The sequence below is a fragment of the Gopherus flavomarginatus genome, chromosome 9, assembly GCF_025201925.1.
Source record: "Gopherus flavomarginatus isolate rGopFla2 chromosome 9, rGopFla2.mat.asm, whole genome shotgun sequence".
In the NCBI taxonomy this organism is placed as follows: Eukaryota; Metazoa; Chordata; order Testudines; family Testudinidae; genus Gopherus; species Gopherus flavomarginatus.
Window position 1 is genome coordinate 15,498,698 of NC_066625.1, and position 21,311 is coordinate 15,520,008.

General features: G+C 41.4%; 2 protein-coding genes across 5 annotated transcripts in view; both read right to left on the bottom strand.

Moving 5' to 3' along the window:
• Positions 1-1,444: 1,444 nt before the first annotated feature.
• On the bottom strand, positions 1,445-6,497 carry BHLHA15 (basic helix-loop-helix family member a15). Of its 2 annotated transcripts, none has more exons than XM_050966769.1 (2): positions 6,346-6,497; positions 1,445-3,609 (listed from the first exon to the last, which is right to left on the bottom strand). In XM_050966769.1, the coding sequence occupies exon 2, from the start codon at positions 3,529-3,531 to the stop codon at positions 3,004-3,006; it is 528 nt and encodes a 175-aa protein (XP_050822726.1). In that variant the 5' UTR covers positions 3,532-3,609; positions 6,346-6,497; the 3' UTR covers positions 1,445-3,003. The 2 variants fall into 2 exon arrangements, with proteins under 2 accessions (XP_050822726.1, XP_050822727.1); XM_050966770.1 differs by lacking the exon at positions 6,346-6,497 and adding an exon at positions 6,004-6,316.
• Positions 6,498-12,692: 6,195 nt separating this feature from the next.
• Positions 12,693-21,311, bottom strand: part of LMTK2 (lemur tyrosine kinase 2) — an 85,360-nt gene continuing 76,741 nt past the window's right edge. For 2 of the 3 annotated variants that reach the window (XM_050966698.1, XM_050966700.1), the window contains 3 exons: positions 19,892-20,027; positions 18,449-18,697; positions 12,693-17,042 (listed from right to left, as the gene is read on the bottom strand). In XM_050966698.1, the coding sequence (XP_050822655.1) occupies positions 17,014-17,042; positions 18,449-18,697; positions 19,892-20,027 (414 nt within the window). In that variant the 3' untranslated portion in view covers positions 12,693-17,013. The remainder of the gene's footprint in view (positions 17,043-18,448; positions 18,698-19,891; positions 20,028-21,311) is intronic. The other variant, XM_050966699.1, reaches the window with a different exon arrangement.

Consider the following 21,311-nt stretch of genomic DNA (forward strand, 5'->3'; position numbering starts at 1 on the left):
CACTAATTGAATATATTTCCCCATGTTAAGTTCTTCTCACACCTTCTATGGGTCATCTTAATTATTACTTCAAAAGTATTTTTTTCTCCTGCTGCTGATAGCTCATCTCAATTGATTAGACTCTTCCAGTTGGTATGCATAGTTCCACCTTTTCATGTTCTCTGTATGTATAAATGTCTTCTGTCCGTGTGTTCCATTCTATACATCCGAAGAAGTGGGCTGTAGCTCATGAAAGCTCACGCTGAAATAAATTTCTAAGTCTCTAAGGTGCAACAAGTACTCCTGTTCTTTTAATGGCCAAAGTCTCTCCAAACTGCACCAAGCATTAGAGCAGGGAGAACTCATAGGCTGTCTACATTGCAGTAAAAATCCCATGGCACCAACGCTGAGGCTGGGCAGCTGACTCTGGCTGGCGTGCCTCCAGCTACAGGGCTAAAAATAGCCATGTAGCTGTTCAGGCTTGAGCTGGAGCCCAGCTCTGAGACCTGATGAGGGGAATGGGTCTCAGAGCCCAAGCCCAAGCATGAACAGCTACACTGCTACTTTTAGCCCCGCAGCACGAGCTTCACAAGCCCACGTCAGCTGACTCTGGCCAGCCGTGGCCATGCCACAAGTTCTGTATAGCAGTGTAGACACACCTATAAGGGTCAGAATGGCTTCCTGTTGCACACAGAGCACCTTGGGTTGCACAGGTTCTTCACACAACCTGTAGAACTCTTTGCCAGGAGCTGTTGTGAAGGTCCAAACTGTAACAGGATTCAATGAAAGAACTAGAGAAGTTCCTGAAGGATAGGTCCATCAGTGCCTATTAGCCAGGATGGGCAGGGATGCAACACCATGCTTTGAGTGGCCCTAGCCTCTGTTTTGCCAGAAACTGGGAGTGGACAACAGGGGATGGATCACTTGATGACTCGCTGTTCTGTTCATTCCCTCTGAAGCACCTGGCATTGGCCACTGCTGGAAGACAGGATATTGGGCTAGATGGACCATTGGTCTGACGCAGTATGGACGTTCTTATGTTCTAGGGGTCTCTGCAGCTGTTCTCTTCAACACCCCCTGCAAAGGATCCACCAATCTCTCCCTCACTCAGCCACCAGCCTGCTTCCCCCTTGCACTACCCTACTCTGTGGGGACAAAGGTAGGGCCCATGAAGCTACATCCTGTGCCAGCATGAGCACCTAAATCCTGCCCTTGCCCCTCTTCAGTATAACCACAACTAGCCTGCTAACATCAGCACTCTAGGGCCCTGGGTGGGGACAGCTGTGACATATGCTGTACATGCAACATTTCCAAACAAAGAAATGTTAGTCTGGCAAAGAAGAGAGGGGCTAGGAGTAATGCGAGTTTTTATTCCAACATTTTTAAAAAAAGTTTCTTTTCTTGTTTCAAGATCCCCTGTTTCATTTATTGTATTTAACAGTACCTAGCCCAGAATGAATCCTAATTGATTACAATGCAGGCTTTATTAGGAGAGTTCATTTTAAATGCACAGATTATCATTGTCCAACTGGTAAATATACAAAATATTTGTTCTGTAATCACATCATTTTTGCAAAGATCACAAGTGAATTAACTGTTAAATATTTATATTACAATAGCACCCAAAGGGTCCAAATGGAACTGGGGTCCCGTTGGACTGGATGCTGTACAAAACACAGCCAAAGACAAGCTCCTGTCTAGAAGATCTTACAATCTAACAAATCTCTTTTAATGTTTCCGTTGAAAGTCACTTTCAAATATATATAACGCAACAAGGATCACATTAATTATTGTGCATTTTAAGTGAAGTTGTAGGACTACATTTTAGGAACGTGAGCCAAAGCACACTGAAATGAACTGGAACCTTTCCATTTACTTCAAAGAGTTCAGGGCAAGGGTTCTCAAACTGTGAGTGGGGAGCCCACAGTGGGTCACAACCCCATTTTAATGGGGTAGCCAAGGGTGGTGTTGGCTGTGGGCCCCAGCAAGTCTGAAGCCTAAGCCCCACTGCCAGGGGCTGAAGCCAAAACCCGAGCCCCACCTCACAGGGCTAAGGTTACATTCCCCTGCCCAGGGCAGAAGCCCTTAGGTTCCAGCTTTGGCGCCCTCTGCCCAGGCAGTGGGGCTCAGTCTTCGATCCCCCCTCCTGGGGTCGTGTAGTAATTTTTGTTGTCAGAAGTGGGTCATGGTGCAATGAAGTTTGAGAACCGCTGGTTTAGGGCATTTAGGGTCTGGTCCAAGGCCATTTTGTTAGGTAGTATTCATACCTGTTTGATCATACTAATCAAGCTACTCAAAATACGTTTCTATCATCATTAAATTTGTTCCTTCGCCGAGTAGCAAGATATTTAAGAATTCAAGGGAAAAAATTCAGGTAATTGTGGTTAAAGGAATTAGTCCTGCTATCCAAATATCAGGCCAGTTAGATCTGTCCCTCCAATAGCTGTATACATTCCAAAATACTGTACTGGGCCATAAATTTCATTATTCCTGCACCAAGCTTCCCCATTACATGGTGTCACTTGGGAGGAAAAAAGTTACAGCCAGCATTTTGAATAATGACTAGTGATTTAGGACATCACTGTTGGGTGCCCAACTCAAGGTACCTTATAAAAAGAGTAATTTTCCTAAAGTGCAGAGAACCCCCTCCCACTGAAAAATAATTTGTTTATAAAGCCCGTCCTGCAAAAGCAATGTAGGTGCTGAACAATCAAACATTTCTCATTACAAATTAAAGGAACATTCTGACCTCAAGAAAATTACAAACAAAGCAGGTAAACAAAAAACTATAAGAACAGAGAAGGTGTTTCAAATCGGGCAACCAAAATCACTAATCTCTTTGAAAAGCCTAACCTACAATTTAGGATAATTTCAACAAGAATTATGAGATCTAGTCACTAAACATTTGTCTTTCCAAAAACAAACAAAAAAGAAACCCACCAGGAGGAAATAACTCCTTAATCCTCCAAATGCTGAAATATACAGGAATGCATGGAGATGAGAGAGTGAGGCCAGTAGCTAACTTTAGCTGCCTTGTCTGAAGCTGTGAATTTGTGTGGAGTATTTTTTTAGTTGTTCATCGCGTTCCTCATCACCGTGTTGCTGTTGGTAATGCTGGTACAGTTTGGAGCCACTGGATGCCCCAGTTCCTTCTACAGTTGGAAGATGCCCACTGGACATATGGAGTATGGTGGAAGTCAGTGACTTAATGTAGTTTTTGGCTAGCGTCAGAGTCTCAATTTTAGAAAGTTTGTTCTCAGCTCTCACATGAGGGATAACCTCCCGCAAGGCCTGGAATGCATTATTGAGCTTGTGCATTCTCTGCCTCTCCCGTTCATTGCTTTCCAATCGCCTTAAGTGTCTGTCTTTGTTGTTCCAAGAATGCTTGGCTTTGACTGTACCGGTCTTGCTACTCTCATTGTTTCCGCCATTTCTCCTTTCTTTGCGTCGCACACATTTTACCGGTTCCTCTTTGCTCAAAGTTGTCTCCCCAAGAAAGGCTTCTTTGTCAACAGCAAGCCTGTGCTTCGTTCTTTTGTTTTTGGTCTTCATGTTTTAGTAGATGATGGGGAAATGTCACCCAGCCTGTTCTCCCACTAAATTAATCTTCTGGTACTTGCCATCAACATGCTGCAAAAACATAAACATCAACATCTTCAGCTGTCGTTACATTTCATACAGAACAAATGGAAAGTCATTGTGCTGTTTTGCTTTGTACCAGCATCTACCTGCACAATACTGTGAAACTACCAGCTGGATCTTTTGTTTATTAGTATAAGTTTTAGTAATTGTTAACGTCAGCCCATCTGGGCTCTGTGGATGGAAGCAGGGCCCCTGGAGAGGATCCTCTTAACCACAGCACGTGGTCGGTGGTGGTGGTGATGTATTTGCATCTTGATTCAGGCATGTTAGTGGGACTCGGGGGAGGGGGGGAGAATGAGGGAAGGAGGGAGGGAGCCTGTTACTACATCTGCTCATAATGTACTTGCTTTGGATTTCAGTTTCCAACTGGCAACATTCATTGTCTCATTTGTCTCATTCAGTGGGCCTCTGTTTGTGCCCCTCTCCTCTAACTGAAGGAGAAGCCCTGTAGTTCTCTGTGGCAATATCCTCTCCGGGTTCATTCAGTCCTTGGCCTCTCTGCTGAGAATGCCAATGAGCATACTAAAACTGGAGCTAAATGAGTGTTTGATGTGGGCTCCTGTCCACTAGAGCCTGGTGGCTTTCAATCCAGTTCCATTTCACACATGCCAAAGGCCAACTTAAATTACTACAATTTGACAATACTGATAACCACAGTGTATAAGGCATTACAAGGTAGATGGACGGTGGAAACATTTGGCCAAGTTCTCCTCTTGGCTACAATGGTATCACTAGTTTAAGTGAGAGAAGATTTTGGTCTGTCATGAGCAACTAGAAACAGAATAATACAAAAAAAAATAAGTGACTGCAAACATTGGTGAGCCGAGTCTGTTCCCTTAAGCAAGAGATGACCTGAGGGAAAACAGGAAAGGGATTTAAAGGCTGGAGTGAGATTTAGCATTTCCAGTTTAGAGATCTCAACAGCGAAAAGAGGTCTTCGGCCTCAGCAAACCAGAAAGCGAGAAGCACGACAGGAGCATGACTGTCAGTAAAGGTTTAGTTATAAACTCCCTTTCCTCTCAGCTCCTGGCACCCACTCCTTATGAGCTGAATCACATCCACGTGCAGTGAACATCACGCACGCACACAGAAGCGGTTTGGGACTAGAACCCTGGATATCCAGCTCCAAATAAGGCAAGTCTCTTCCACTGGAGCTAAAAGAAAACTTGTGAGAGTAAGAGGTCCTGTTTGTGGGCAGCATCACACACTCACATTGCAAAGTCAACACATTATGCTGTCCTCTGAATGCCCTCTTTCTCTTTCCCCTCATTCCTTTGAGTGCTGCTCTCCTGCTTCCTCTCACAGCTCTCCCAACCTCACCACATGCCTCCCCACCTTCTCTCAGTGCCAGCCAGACACCTTTTAGGAGTCATTAACTCAAATTTTTATTCATTTCTCATTCACAAGCCAATGCCCTTCTATTTGTCATTTGCTTTTAGTCTCGCCTTTAAAATGCCAGCTGTGTCAGCTTTGTCCACAACTGGTGGAAGGCTCAGACTGCTTCTCCTCCTTGATGGTCTTCCCAGCTCTCTTCCAGGGACACCACCTTGCTATTTTGGACTGCTGCATTTAGAGGAGGAAGGCTGGCCGTTATCAGCACCCACAGTATGGTGCAGCAACAGCAGAGTTCCTGCTGCACAGTGAAGACTGGCATGCTGGCAGCTGTACCTCCTCCGGCACTGATAGCAGCAGTGCAGGAGGGGGAGTGGGTTGCAGTCTCTCTTCTTTCACCAGCTAATGGCAAGGGTACAACAGTTTCAACACCAAGCAGAACAGCAATTTCTACACCTCCCAAGTCAATAATCTAGCCAACGCTGGCAGGATGGCAGAGTCTATTCTTCCTGTGCCACGGGACAGGGCACCTGCACAGGTGCAGCAATGCCCCTTCCTTCCAGGTGGATGAGCAATAAGACAGTGACGATGCAGCAGCACTCCCACCTCCACTCTGTGCCAATGCTTGGTACAATGGCAGCCATCTGACAGCAGCCCTCCTAGTCCTGGTGATTGGTATTAATGGGAGGGAGAGTCCATTAACTCCCCCTAGTTCCAGTCTTAAAAAATATTTCTGGTGATGCACTGAAATGCGAGTGGCTGGAGAGTCAGACTGCTGTTAGAGACTGAGGACAGAGCTTAACTCCCCTCCTCGAAGGACAGGAGAGGTGCACCACCACTCCACATCTCCACCTCTTGCAGTAGAGAATAAAACTGATTGAGGATGCTGGGAAAACCAACATCACTGCCATCACCTAGGAACATCCTCAGCTGCTCCCTTCTCCGTATCCACAGCATTCCAGCTGCACTGTGCCAGCTACTCTGGCCATTCTTTGGGTTCATACCTCATCACAGGGTACTCAAGTTTCCAGGCCAAGGATCTCTGCTCACCTCACAAAGTGGTTTGATTAGGGGGCCTCCAGCCCAAGGCTGCCAGGGGAGCAAGCCAGGACTGCATCTCAGGTTTCACCCACCAGCCCCATACCATGCTGCCTGAGAGTCATGGGCGCCTAAGGAAAAAAGCTGGGAGACAGGGCTGATACTGGGGAAAAGAAAAACCAAAGCCAGGCCAGGAGAAACCTTGGAGCTTCTCTCTCTGTAGGAGAGATGGCAAATCAGAAGTAGGATAGAACAGTGCAAACAGGCACCAAGGAGAGCAGCCAAATCCCTGCCTCCTGTGCAGAAGGCACTGCCACTGGGAAAGCAACCAGCTGCTCCTTGACAGATACCCACCTTCCTGGACTGGGTGTGGCAGTCAGCAGAGGAAAGGAGGAACTCCTAGGAGAAGAGAATTTGGCAGATTAAGGGGAGCATGGAGCGTGGTAGAACCAGTAGACTAAGGACAGCAGGTGACAATAGGGTAGGTGAACTGGCTTGGAGGAAGGTTGCTTTCAAATACAGCTACACACCCCAGACCCATCTGCTACCCACCCCCAAAAAATCTCCCCTCCTCCTCCACCCTATAGCCCACAGCCCTATAGTGTAACCTGACAGGCTTGGCACTACCTCCAGAAGAGATGGGGAGACAATGAGAATGAGGGAGAGTCCTGGCGGGAGTTTGGGGTCTGCAAGGGGCTTGGGCAATGCAAGGGGGTAGAGCAGAAGGGGCTGGGGGGGGGGGTAGGAGGCCGGGGGTGGCATTCGGAGCTTGCAGAGCGGGAGGAGAGGCGAAGGCTCGCGAGGGAGCAAGCGGGCAGGCAGAGGAGGAACTCGGGGCAGCGGGGGAAGGAGCAAACTGCCTGGAGGGAAGAGGGGGAAGGCACAGGAGAGAGCGAGCGGAGGAAAGACCTACCGAGGGCGGAGGGGGGCCGTGTGAGGGGGCAGGCGGCGGGCACAGCGGGGTTGGAGCGGTCAGTGCAATTGCAGACAGCGGGAGCCCTTCCCTAGCCCCCCACGGCGCCGGGAGCCCGGTGCCCGGCACGCGTACCTGGGAGCCGGCGTGGAGGGCGGGCCGCCAGGCCCAGGAGAAAGGCCGCCGGGCCAGCAGCCGCTCCAGCGCGGCAGGTGGCTGAGGCGCGTGTGACCGCAGCCTGCCCGCCCGGCCGGCCTGGGACACGTCGCTTTAGTGCCGGAGCCAGCGGGAGGCGGAGCCTGGCGCAGCGGGAGCTTCCAGGCAAATCCGCAATGGGGGGCGGCAGCTGCGGGCGGGGCCGGCCGAGGGTCCGCTGCAGGGCGGCAGAGCCGGGCCCTTAGAGCCGCGGGGCAGGTGCTTGTTTCCACGGAGCAGCGCGGTGAGAACCTGGGTCCTTATCGCGCGGGCGGTACCGCCTGCCCCTGCAGCACACAGGGCGGCATTGTGCGGCCCAATTTAAGCGTGAGATCCCGCTCCCTCCTTCCCGCCCCAACGAATAAAAGCCGGTTTGTGTAATATGTTGGAGAACTTGTTCAAACACAGGTTAAGTCATAGGAAAATAAAACAGCGGGAAAGCTGCCCACATCAGCGCAGCACAGCTAGGGTGACCAGACAGCGAGTGTGAAAGATCAGACGGGGGTGGGGGCCTATATAAGAAAAAGACCCCAAAATAGGGACATCTGGTCACTCTAAACAGGGCTCTCTTCCTGCAAACATTGTGTCAGTTCACCTGAGGACAGCTTCTGCTTGCAAACTTCATGTTCCCAAAATTTCAGAGGGATTTTTTTTTATTGTTAGAAGAGGAGCTGGGCTTTGTGCTGCAATTGCATCTGGTCACTCCGACTGAGCTGGTTTTGGATGGGTCAGTATTCTGGGAGACTTCCAGTTCAATACCAAGGTGTTGCAAGCAGGACTGGCGATTCCACAAGCAGAAACTCTTCCCTCAGTCAGTACTGGAACAATGCTCCAACACAATTGTAGTTGGCACTGTGCTGATAGACCCTTCCAGACAGCACAGATAAATGAGGTTATCATGACTACTTGTCATTAAAGAGGAACAGGCTTGGCAAGCCGGTCAACTGACCTATCTAATCAAGTCAATTGACTTATTTGTCCATGGTTAAATATAGTCACGTTCCTGTAAGAGTTCCCTGATGTAGGTAGTGGCCTATCTTCTTGATTGCATCATGGTATTATTCCATCATTTTTTTAAAGGATAATATGTTTTTCATTTTTCTGAATTAAAATAACTTTTAACTAGCTTGTTTTTATAGACATAAGAATGTAAGGCTAAGCCTATTGGAGGCCATAAGGTCTTACACTTTTTTTGTTACTGTTCTAAGAAGTTACTGCTTTAAAATATTTGACCATTTTTGACATTTGACAATATTTGACTGGTCAGATATCCAGCCCTAGGGAGGAAGGATGGGTGAGTGATAGGGCACTACTGGGACTTCACAGAACTGGATTCAATTCCCTATTCCACTACAAACTAACACCTTGGGCAAGTCACCTAGGCTCTCTGTGCTACAATTTACCATTTATAAAATACAGTGAATAGCACTTCCCTATTTCACAGTAGTGTTGTAGTGGTAAATGCATAAGACTGTGAGGTGTTCAGATACTATGGTGATAGGGACCATGAGATATGAAAGTAATAAAAGTGCCATGGGATCTTTAAGAGCTGTGGAAAAAGCTCCCACGTCCTAGTCAAATTTCAACCTGAGCGATTATATTTTGCCTACTTAAAGTTCCTACTGTGATTTAAGTTTGTTAAAATCCATGGAAGGAAATTTAAGTTGTAATTGTGCAGTTTTTTTCCATTTCTTAAAGGCAGATACCAAAAGATTAATATATTCCTTTGTATAGTGTAACCAAAGTTTTTTCTTTTCAGAAGGCTAGAATTGAAAGCATTTCTTTTTAAATCTTTACATGCATTTTAGGATCATGACAGTGCAAAAGGTCTATGAAAACTAGGGTGACCAGATAGCAACTGTGAAAAAGCAGGACAGGGGGTGGAGGGTAATAGGTGGCTATATAAGAAAAAGTCCCCAAAACAGGACTGTCCCTATAAAAATGGGACATCTGGTCACCCTAATGAAAACAGAATTATTTCTATTTATTGTGCACTTTGGGGCAGTTTTGTCACTTCCTAAACTTAAGACAGGAGCAAAAGTAGTGGAATTAGTAACACAGAAACAGTTTATCACCTTAACACTACACAATCTATAGTGCTGTTCACTAAACATATGCTACAAATTCTGAAATTTTATAATTTTGTGCCAAATTCATCCTCACTAAAATTCCATTTCAGTTGCATTTTTTAAAAGTACAAATGTTATAATAATGGATTTCTTGTTAGTAGCTAATTATGTCACCTGTTTTAAAATATATTCACCTGTTCAATATGTTCACAAGTTTCTTGCACTGTTTCCATTTTTCAGTGTTAGTTTCTTGCATGTTTTTAACATTGCTCCGGTAGAAGAAAGAGTCAAGAGTTGCAAGCACAACAAATACTTTGAGCCTATCCTGCCACATGGAAATCAAAGTGCTTTACAAACATGAAGCTTCAATGACCTGTGACTGGGAAGCACTATCCCCATTTACAGATGGGAAAACTGAGGCATATAGAATTTTTGGCCCACATTTTCAGAAGAGGTCTCTAACTTGATATGGCTAACTTGGGACACATACAGCCTTGTTTGTGGAAGTGATGACCGTGCAACTCCAATTTAAGTCAATAGGAAATGCAGGTGTTCAGCACTATGAAAGTCAGGATGTAAGTGCCCCTAAGCTGGGCACCCAAAATCTAAAGCATTGAAAATTAAAGGCCATTTTTGGAAGCCTGGGCTCTTTTTGACTTGCTCCAAAGTCACACAAGAAGTTTGCTAAGGAGCTGGAAATAGAGTCTAAATCTTGTGACTTCTAATCCCCTATGTGAGAGCCCACCTTTCTTCTCACTATATGCAATTTTGGTGGTGTTACTAATGGCAGCTTTAGAAGGCCCAGGCATAAGGAATTGTCTTATTACTGAAGCATTTTTGAGCACTTCATTTACATTATTTTTTTCATTTTAGAATATTTTCCATCATCATCTAAACCAGGAAAACAGGAGCTCAGAGGTTTATACCAATGCCACTCACCCAGTTACTTGTCTGTAAAGGGAGGAATGATATGCAACCTCTTCACAACAAGACAGTGAGTATGTCTGTTCTACTGGGACCTCTTTGTGCCAAAGAGCAGGAATCCATGCCTACTACATAACAGCAGGGTTTGTTTTCTTTATATAAAGACATGCACATTCAAGAGTAGTCTTTATTAAACCTCACATAATCATAGCAAAACCCACTGTGACGATTTTAGATGCTAACACATTTCAAGAAATTTTAATTTAAAAGATATTACTACAAATTAAATCCATGCTGTACAGTGCTTCCCTGTAGAGGGTATGTGTTATGTGATGTTCAAATGATGGTGACACGTACTAGCAGAAGAGCTCAGGGATCTGAGGGTACGTCTACACTATGGGACTATTCCGATTTTACATAAACCAGTTTTGTAAAACAGATTGTATAAAGTCGAGTGCATGCACATTAAGCACATTAATTCAGTGGTGTGCGTCCATGGTCTGAGGCTAGCGTCGATTTCTGGAGTGTTGCACTGTGGGTAGCTATTCCGTAGCTATCCCATAGTTCCCGCAGTCTCCCCCGCCCCTTGGAATTCTGGGTTGAGAGCCCAGTGCCTGATGGGGCAAAAATCATTGTCGCGGGTAGTTCTGGGTAAATGTCGTCAGTCATTCCTTCCTCTGAGAAAGCAACGGCAGACAATCATTTTGCGCCCTTCTTCCCTGGATTGCCCTGGCAGACGCCATAGCACGGCAACCACCATATGTGTACTGGATGCCGCTGACAGAGGTGATACTGCAGCGCTACACAGCAGCATTCATTTGCCTTTGCATGACAGCAGAGACAGTTATCTGTCGTTCTGTACCGTCTGTTGCTGTCATGGGTGCCCTTGGCTGAGGTTGGCCAGGGGCGCAAAGACAAAAATGGGAATGACTCCCCGAGTCAATCCCTCCTTTATGGTATCTAAAAATAGGGTCAGTCCTGCCTAGAATATGGGGCAAGTGTACTAGAGAACCAGTGTATCAGAGAGCACAGCCGCTCCGTGTCAGATCCTGCAGAAATGATGAGCTGCATGCCATTCTAGGGGGTGTCCCTGCAACAACCCCACCCGTTGCTTCCCTCCTCCCCAAACCTTCCTGGGCTCCCGTGGCAGTGTCCCCCCCATTTGTGTAATGAAGTAATAAAGAATGCAGGAATAAGAAACACTGACTTGTTACTGAGATAAAATGAGGGGGAGGCAGACTCCAGCTGCTGTGATAGTCCAGGCAGGACATTAAGTGGTGTGGGGGAGAGGAGCCCAGCATCCTGCTGCTATGATAGTCCAGCCAGTACAGAATCTTTTCTTTACACATGAAAGGAAGGGGGCTGATGGAGCTCAGCCCCCAGTTGCTATGATGAGGACGGTTACTAGCTGTTCTGTACCATCTACTGGGAATGACCAGGAATTATTCCTATTTTTACCCAGGCGCCCCCGACCGGCCTCACCTGAGGCCAGCCAGGAGCACTCACGGGCTCATGACCAGGACGGTTATCAGTCCTACTGCACTGTACCATCTGCCACCGGGGAGGGGAGGAGAGAGGATGCTACTGTTTACTGCTGCAGCACCGTGTCTACCAGCAGCATGCAGTATACATAGGGTGACATATAAAAAAGTCAAGAAACGATTTTTCCCCCTTTTCTATCACGGAGGGGGAGGGGTGGTAAATTGACGAGATAGACCCTGAACCACCCCGGACAATGTGTTTGACCCTACAGGCATTGGGAGCTCAGCCAAGAATGCAAATGATTTTTGGAGACTGCGGGATAGCTGGAGTCCTCCCTCCCTCCATGAGCGTCCATTTGATTCTTTGGCTTTCCGTTACGCATGTCACGCAGCACTGTGCTGTGGACTCTGTATCATAGCCCGGAGATTTTTTTCAAATGCTTTGGCATTTCGTCTTCTGTAACAGAGCTCTGATAGAACAGATTTGTCTCCCCATACAGTGATCAGATCCAGTATCTCCCGTATAGTCCATGCTGGAGCTCTTTTTGGATTTGGGACTGCATCACCACCCGTGCTGATCAGAGCTCCACGCTGGTCAAACAGGAAATGAAATTCAAAAGTTCGCGGGGCTTTTCCTGTCTACCTGGCCACTGCATCAGAGTTCAGATTGCTGTCCAGAGCGGTCACAGTGGAGCACTGTGGGATACCGCCCAGAGGGCAATACCATCGATTTGCGGCCACACTAACCCTAATCCGATATGGTAATACAGATTTTAGCGCTACTCCTCTCATTGGGGAGGAGTACAGAAACCGATATAAAGGGCCTCGTTGTGTGGACGGGTACAGTGTTAAATCGTTTTAACGCTGCTAAAATTGGTTTAAACGCGTAGTGTAGACCAGGCCTAAAATACACCCTCTCATATAGGTTTTGTTGTGCTGTGTAGGTTGAAGGGTCTGGGGCTTCAGGTACCTAGGGTAGAACAGATGCTGCCCAGTTCCTTGCTTATGAGCACATAGATTTAATTTCCAAAAGTAGTCCCATTCACTTCACTGAAACGAAGAGCTGAACAAGTACCAGAAATGAGTTGGGCTAAGAATAAACGAACACAGACACAAAGGTTATAAATATATAACTATTTTATTTTTGAATATTAAATAGTGTTTTTAAATTACAAGCAATTTATTGAATCACACTATGCATGATAATCAATATACAGTAGAAATATTACAATTTTAAAATGTACACAATTGCAAGACGATTTGACCTGAAATTTCATTAACTATGATGTATTGCCAAAAACCTCATACCTGTATTAAATTACAATAGGAAAACCTCATACCTATGATTTTATTACATAGCTTCTCATTTACAAATTGCATTAAACATTGTATATACAGATCAGTACCATTTATCATTAAATTATACCTGTTACTGTGCAAGTTCAAACAATTTAATAAAACTAACAATTTTAAGTCATATTCAAGTTTATCTGAAAAACAGGCTGCTGGTATCACAAATACTTATTTTCAATATATTTATATGCTCTTGTACTCTCTCTAGATTTTTTCATATCAAAGACTTGAACCAAAACTTATTAATATTTAAGGAGATTTTTGTATGACTTACAGCTGAAGTAATTTTGTACACTCCATTCTTATTTTAAGGCTATTTTTATAAGGCTAATATACCTTGATTCCACCTTTCACTAAATCCAAAAATAGCCATGTCACTAACACCTGACTTACCACTGAAATTTTAGCATAGTGCTTAATAGTTAAAAAAACACACAAGTATTTCCCTACCAACCAGCCCCTCATGAAAAAAGTTTCAATACTACATATAAATGTATTACTTAAAATACTGATAAAAGAAAGAGGCTTGAATGGCTTTCATTAGTGCATCACCAAGGATATGAAAAAAAGTGTTCAATCTGTTTGTTTCCATGGAAATGGCAGTTTAACATGTATAACATATAGCTGAAAGTTAGGGACTTGGAAGGTACAGGTGTTTCAAATAAAAAAATTGACTTTCTTCTCACTTTATTGGCCTCTCACTGTGTGACCTAGTCACATTTTCTCACCAAGAAATTTTAAAATCATGTTATCAGCTTCCATTTTAGACTGTACATGGGATCTTTTTTGTAAGATATTTAAGTAGCCAAATTAAGATAATACCTTTTAATATTTAAATAAATAAATCAAGAGCTTCTATTACAGAAGAAACTAAAATGGAATCAACCCTCATAATAAACCATTGAAAAAACAGATAAGTATTTCTAAAACTGAAACCACTTGGATAAGTAGTGCAAGAGATAACAGAATGTAATGTATGGCCCATTTGACAAATCACCTCAACTTGATTACATTTCAGCTACTCCACAAATTTGCCTTCCTTGCATAATTCATTTCTGGAAGATGGTTTACCACTTGAACAGGGTAGTAGTTTGTAATAAAATTTAACGACATATTTCCAAAAAAATTATTACAATTTTAATCTAGTGAATTGGATTACTGAAATTAATATCCACTGAGATTAAGGAAGTGTGGCAATTCAGATATAATTGAACAGATATAACAATGATTTTTCTCTGTAATATTGCTAAAGAAGCACATTACTTTGTATAACATCACACGCGCATTTTGAACAAAAAATGTCTGTTTGGCAATTCATTAGCAAACAGTCCATTTGGACACAGGAGTAAACTTTCATTGTTACGTAAGGTTTTTAAGACATGGTACTCTTACTAAAGAGAAGCCCCACCAACTGAGGAAAATCCTGATGTGTTGAATACAAGGTTAAATACTACCCAGCTGCACAAGATCTGTTCCATAATCTAAATTTCTGAAGTTACAACAGGAACAAAAGTGAAGCTGCATCTCAATATCCCAGTCAAACTATATTAGCTTTTATTTAACCTCAGAAACTATGTTCAAAATCAAGAGATTCAGAATTAAGGCTGAAACTCCTTCTCTAACCCTGTGTTACTTTAGGTGTTTCAGCACATCTAAGGTAGACAATTCCATACATTCTTTGGAGACTCCGCATATGGAGTTTCATTCTTAATTTTGGATTTCCTTGCTTTTTTATTCATGGTAATATAAAAGTGTTACAGAAAAAATCAAGGATTGATGAGACACCTTAACCTGGTATGTGTTTAAGGAATTTTAAAAGTCTGTATTACAGAACTAATAGGATATAATGTTTAGTGTGCCAAGGCCTATTGCTTATATTTTAATATGTATAAAGAGCATACCACGTAATAGCGCCTTTAAACCCATTACAGTATATACTGTAAGTGTATATTTAGAACTGGCTTTGCATTTAAAGATACTAGAAAAAATCTGTGAAAAGTTGTTGCTGTGCATGTGCAACAGCAAATATCTATGATGTTACTCACACTGAAGTACAACTCTCCCTGTGACTCTCAGGTTCCCTCTGGACCTGAGCTCCTCAGTAGGACAACTCAGTACCTCAGCAATACACTGACAACTTTGAAGCATTTTATTTTAGAATTAATCTCTTTCCCTTGAGGGGTATGAAAGCCATTCTCGCTGTAAGGGCGAAATAACAGTTTATAAAAAAAGAAAAAAAAATTACTTTTTTGTATTTGTGTCACTTAAAACCAATGCCCTGTTTTAAACCAAACTGTGTATAAAATAAAATTGTAACATCAAACAGAGCTTAACAGCTGAAAATATGTAGTTCTTTATGCTGCTGCTGATTACAGTTCTTAGCTTTTCTGTACCCAGACTTATTCAGCAGAAAGACTAGTCCTATCCTAAAGCAGAGTAAAAAATATTTATGCCACTAAACTGCAGTATGCTGTACAGCCAGATAGAAGGGTTGACCACAAAGCACTAAATGCCAGCATTTTTCAGCTTTTTCCAATCTAGCCCCACATTTGCAGCTGCATAATGCATTTCACAGGTGAAGGAATTACTGCCCAACTGTATTTAGTGAGACAGTGAGGGAACTTGTTAAACAACTTATTTAAAGGATTAATTAAAACTAGCTGGATTTGTGATAGTTTTCTCTCTCCCTGTTCACTTCACTTGGACAGCTTAATGGCAAGCTTTACTATCTTACATCTTTGGATCAGTGCACATTTCAAGCAGCACCATGGAGCCCTGATGATGTCTTAATACAGGCCTGGACAGTTCTCTAGGTGACAAAGTACGAATGCCAGTTTTCTGCTAGTTTAGAAGCAGGACTATTAGCATGCTTAAATCCCCAGCTGTTAATCCTAATACTAAATAGTTTTTGCAGTAATTGAAATTGGGGGAATCGACAGGTTTCTGAAGGGGAAGGAGGCATGGAAGGCCCAATGCATAGTCAAAAGAAAATAATTTGGGCTTCAGAATTCATAGGATGAACAAGTGAGCAGCCAGGTAGGCCTGATGGGTCCATTTTTATTAAAATTAATCTTTCTACAAGATACCCGGTTTCAATGCAAGTTTTCAGGGCCAACATATACCTCCCTCCCTCCAAACGTTGGCAGTTTTAATGGAATGCAGAAAGGCCATCAAATATGACTACCTAGGAAGGTGCTACTATAATTTAAATGACTATGATTACTTTCAGGAGTGAAAATAAGATATTCACATAATCCAAAATGGATCCCAAAGATATTTCAGACATCCCTCCCAAATTTCCTATGAAATACAGGCACTCTCACAATTTGTAGTAGCTACCACTTTAAATGGTACTGCATGTAAGATTCCAGCAATTCTAACATAACACTCAGAAATGTTGTATGTTTTACAAGTGCAGTGCATAGCAAAGACTGTAATAGTACAAAATGAACTGGTTAACTGGACCAATTCAATTCGTCTTAATTTCAATTCCTTGAAAAAAATTAAGATTTTGATTCTATACAATGTTGGGGAATATGGGAAGAAAAATCCATAGTGCAATTGCAGTAAGCAAAGTAATATGTAGTAAGTGATATCTTTCAGAATAAATATGGCTCACTACTGATCACCTATCATTCATACAGTTTCAACAACACAGTCACCTGTTGCACAGGACAATTATACACAATTCTACAACAGGTAGTATGTTCAAATAGATAACGAACTACATGGAAAAATATAAAAAGAATATGATACAATCCCATACATAAACCAGAATGTAGTGTAACTGCTTTACATGTTTGTTATGAATAATTATCTGAATACTTCAAGTACTTGAAAACAGCGGCAGAATCATCATTCAATGAAAAGCAAATTGCATTGATTTAAAAACAATACATTACAAAGTTAAATACACATTCAAATTAATGTCCTGATTGCTTTCAGTGTTTATTTTAATTCTTAGTATTTCTTGATTATCTGTATTTCACTCCAGCAGATCCACAAGTTTTAGACAGAGTTTATCAGACATTAGTCCAGAGTGGGTACGTACCACATGTGTAATTCCAGTGAGGAAACTTTAACTCATCTAATCTTTTTCTCCATCTTCACTGCTTCCTATTAGGAGAGGAAAAGTCAGAAGACATAGGTAAGATACATGCACGTTTTCTTTATTATTTAAAAATATACTAAGAATTTTCTGTACAAGACTTCCCTTAATTCTTAGCTAGACTTTTCCTAGAACGTGATATTCTGGTTCACTTTCTGAAGTCTGGTTAAAATTTCCTTGTTTTTTTTTTTTAAAACCTTTCAGCTACTCCAACGTTAAACATGTGGCACACACATACATAGGGACATCTGCTTAAATCACACAGTTCAATGACACTGTTTAGGTCACATGAGAAAGTGATATATGATCTCAAACATCTCATCAATAAATTACAAAGCAGCAAATATAATACAATGCAAATAAAACTAATATTGATTTATTTTCTATAAAAACTGAGAACCAGGGAACCTCAGTGGCTAATAATATTTATTTTTAATCTCTTGATAAAAATATTGTATTTATAATGATACTTTGAAATTATTTCTGAGTCTGTTCCTATTCTAATTTTATCTTTTTTCTGAGGCATTTGGGTACTAAGATGTACAGAGGAGCACTTTAGTAGAGGCAGGAATATATAGGAAACTGCTCAGTACAGAAATATCATCAGTATTTTAACATTACTGTATATGGGTCTACTGCTAAACCCTCCTTTAAGAAGGATATCCCCTACCCACAACAGATCAAGCTCTACAAACATGTTGCAATCCCTAGCAGAGTCTCAGGGACATACTTCCTACAAGAAACTAGATTATAAAACAAATGTAGGTACTACAAATGTAGGTACTACAACAATAGTTTAATACTGCTCTTAAAGGTCCTTAACTAGTGGAAATAAACACAAAAATCAAATTATGGCCAGTGATGGGGCCATCGTAGAAAGATTTTCAAATACTTTAGAAGCTATACGTTTTTGCTCTTTATGAGGGAGCATGGGTTCTTCCAAAGTACCATAGAGTGGCCGCCGAGGTAGATATCTTATTGTTTTTCCTAGAAGGGATAACTTAGTACTGTGCCTTGGGAACAAACCCAGAATTTTGGCAGTGCTTGTGCACAAGTTTTTCTGGAGAACATTTAGTAACAAAAACAAAATTATTTTGATCTAAAATGTTTTGAGCACAGTATGAGAACTATTAATAAATTACTTGTTTAAAACAGGAAAATCACTTAAGATCTTATTAGTAAGGAAAAAGTGTTATTTGGATTTACCAATACAATAAACACACAAATACAGGCCCCAACACCAAGATTTATATTCAGTTCACTGACAGTATTTGCAATATTTACATCTCTGCATTGTATTTTAATGTAACACGTTTAACAGGCTATTAAGAACAGGTCTTACTTAAAAGCCAAAATATTAGAAAAGTTATCATAATGTACACTGTTTACTTGAAAGAAAGCTAAATTTACTTACCTCCTTGCTCAATATCTGAATCTGTAACATGTGTGAGAGAAAAACTTGCAATGTTTGCAGGAGAGATAGAGAACCTGGAATAAGGTGATGAATGTGACCAGTTTTGTTCAAGACTCCGGGAAGGCGGAGGTGGAGAAAAGTACTTTGAAGTCTGAAGAGGTGGCTTAGAACTAATGAGGTTATTCGCTGACTTAGCTATAAAAGAAGGTTCTGGAGAAGAGAAATCATCATCCCATTCAAAACCTCCACCTACAATAAACAATCATAATTGATATGTATATACATAATTTAAGGTAGTGTGAAGTAATCAGTTTAAAAAGCAGGCAGCGAAAAAGTGTACTGGATTTGAGGAGTACAACATGGTATATCACAGTTCAGCTCCATAAAAACAACTGCTAGTCAGAAATTACAATTTCATTTAAAAGTTCTATATCTTAGGGAATCATTGGGGTACAAACGAATGCTGAAGGAAATCTGTAGTTACTAGCTTTCTGGTGGTAGAACGTACAGGTCACAGAATAAGGGGCCTTAAGAATCCCAACATTTTCTTTCTACCATGTCAGTTCCAATGTTAGTGGCTGTTACTGAGAGTTGCTATAGGAAAATATTGCTTGCTATCTGAGAGAAGCTAGGGGAACTCGTTTTCAAAGTAATAAAGCAATAAGTTGCTAACTAATGACTTTGAGATGTATGCCAATATTATTGAGGAAAATTAAATGGAATGGGGATGCAAGGTAGGAATTCTGATTTTTAAAGATTATTCTTTATTAAAAATAATTATGTTATGTTCTCTACAGTAAATCTTGTGGGCCTATTCAGAAGTTTCCAAAATTAAGTTTTTTGATATCTCCAGGTCTCTCTATCTTAATGAAGCTTAAGAAGCTACAGACTCACATGCTATCATCATGAAAAGTTTGTTTCCAGGCCAAGAGGAGCTACAACAGCGCAGTGAAATTAAGTGGAGAAAATATTACTTAAGAAAAAAAAGGAAGTTTTATTTTCTCCTCTTGCTTCATTAGGCCATTGAAACTCCTCCGGTATAGCAGCAGAAACTCCCTTCAAACAGCGTCTCTGGCTTTACCAGGAGAGGGAGACTCTGTGAAGACACATTTTTAATGAAGCATGGTTTACAAATTTACAAGGAAAGAATAGTTGGAAAGTTAATCAACTGGATGACTTTTATGGTTTTAAGCAGTTACAACAGGTCACCAGGAACAGGAATACTCTGCAGGGCCAGTAAAGTTTTCAAGGCCCTAGTATGTGTCAGCGTAAAATGTTTGAGCCCTGCTAAAGAGTATCTTATAAAACTGAGGCACTGAAGGCAGTGTTGTATGGCATATTTATGAAGATTTATTATATTCCATAAAAACCCATTTAAATTGCTACCAAAGGACCCAGAACTAGGTTTTGTTTAAAATATACTGTTTTGTTAACCAGAAGTACCTTCTTCATCAGTAGAGCTTTCTGAATTTGTAAATCTGTTCAAGTAACTGAGACCTGAAGATAGGACAGGAGTGCTAGCAGAGCCTTGGTTATTTGATTCTGTTGCATGGTTTCCCAGCTCTTTGGTTGGTGTTTCCTAAGACAACCAAAAAAAAAAAAATTAGTTCAATTACCTTACTGCACATGTGATAAATATATACAAATATACCCAGATGCCAGGGGTTCCAAAATCATGTTATTTCCCAAACTCACTTAGACTGTACAGTCGCTCTTCAACCAAGATCACAGCCAAAATCTCATTTATATTTTATATATATATTTGAATTGAAATATTATACATTGTAATCCATAGTAAAGTTGCACGGATGAACACTACAATGTGTGCAGGAAGTGTGTATTTTTAAACTTTCTCTCCCCCCTACTGTCCTCTGCTTAGAGAGAGTCCTTAAAAAAGGCATATAGCAATGAAGTGTAAGACTTTTAGACTGACCATTGTTGTCTTCTCTGCATGAAACCATTTAGTTAACTATTTTTCATTTTCAAAATCCACCTTTCAGTTCCACCCACCTCCATTTCAGGTCTATCCTTTAATAATACTTCAAGGTAAGGGAAGTAATTAGAAGTTTAGTAGGCATGGTATATGAAAAAACTACTAACGTAATCAGTTAGTGAAACTGAGAAATAAGAGACCAAATATTGGTAGAGATATAGTTCTAAGGTAGCAAGTGTTTTTCCTCTAACAAAAGGATTGCTATTTCTTTTATGGCAGAGGCCACAGAGCAAAAGAGTCACCTCTATTTTTTTACTCCAATATGCAATAGTCCTTTTAATATTTTTTTATCCACTTCTTCACAAGCAACATTTCCAAGGCTTGACAGTAGGTCTCTATTCATTTAAAATTACTACGCTAGTCTGGGTTGCCATAAGATTAAAAAAAAACACAGCTTGTTATTGTATCAAGTGAATAAGGAAACAAACGTAACCTTGGTTTTATTAAGTAGGTCAAGCATTTATATTATATTTGTACTGGATTAACTTCAAGAATCACATGTATCAGATTAAAAAAAGAAGAAAATAATATTCATTTCAAATACTGAACTGCTCTACTGTGACCACATGTAATCATTTAGTTTAGGCTCATTAGATACATGTATATCACCACCCTGGATAGCTGAAATGCAGGGAATAGCTAGTTTGAAATAGTAAATGAAGATACTTGTATTGGAAGTATATTAAAATTCAAATCCTTAAACCAGTTAAATATAAAAATGGCAATATTTCTACCATCAGTGTAAGAACGGTCCTGACCTATAAAAATATTTGTGATATACATTAAAAAATAGCCCAGACAAAAGAAGTGCTTGTAAAAGGTGTCAAAATGACAATCTTGAAGACTGTATTCTTCTATCCAGCACAGGTG

Bases quoted from the DNA above. Each gene is read 5' to 3' on its own strand.
- BHLHA15 (XM_050966769.1), bottom strand. From the start codon at position 3,531: ATGAAGACCAAAAACAAAAGAACGAAGCACAGGCTTGCTGTTGACAAA.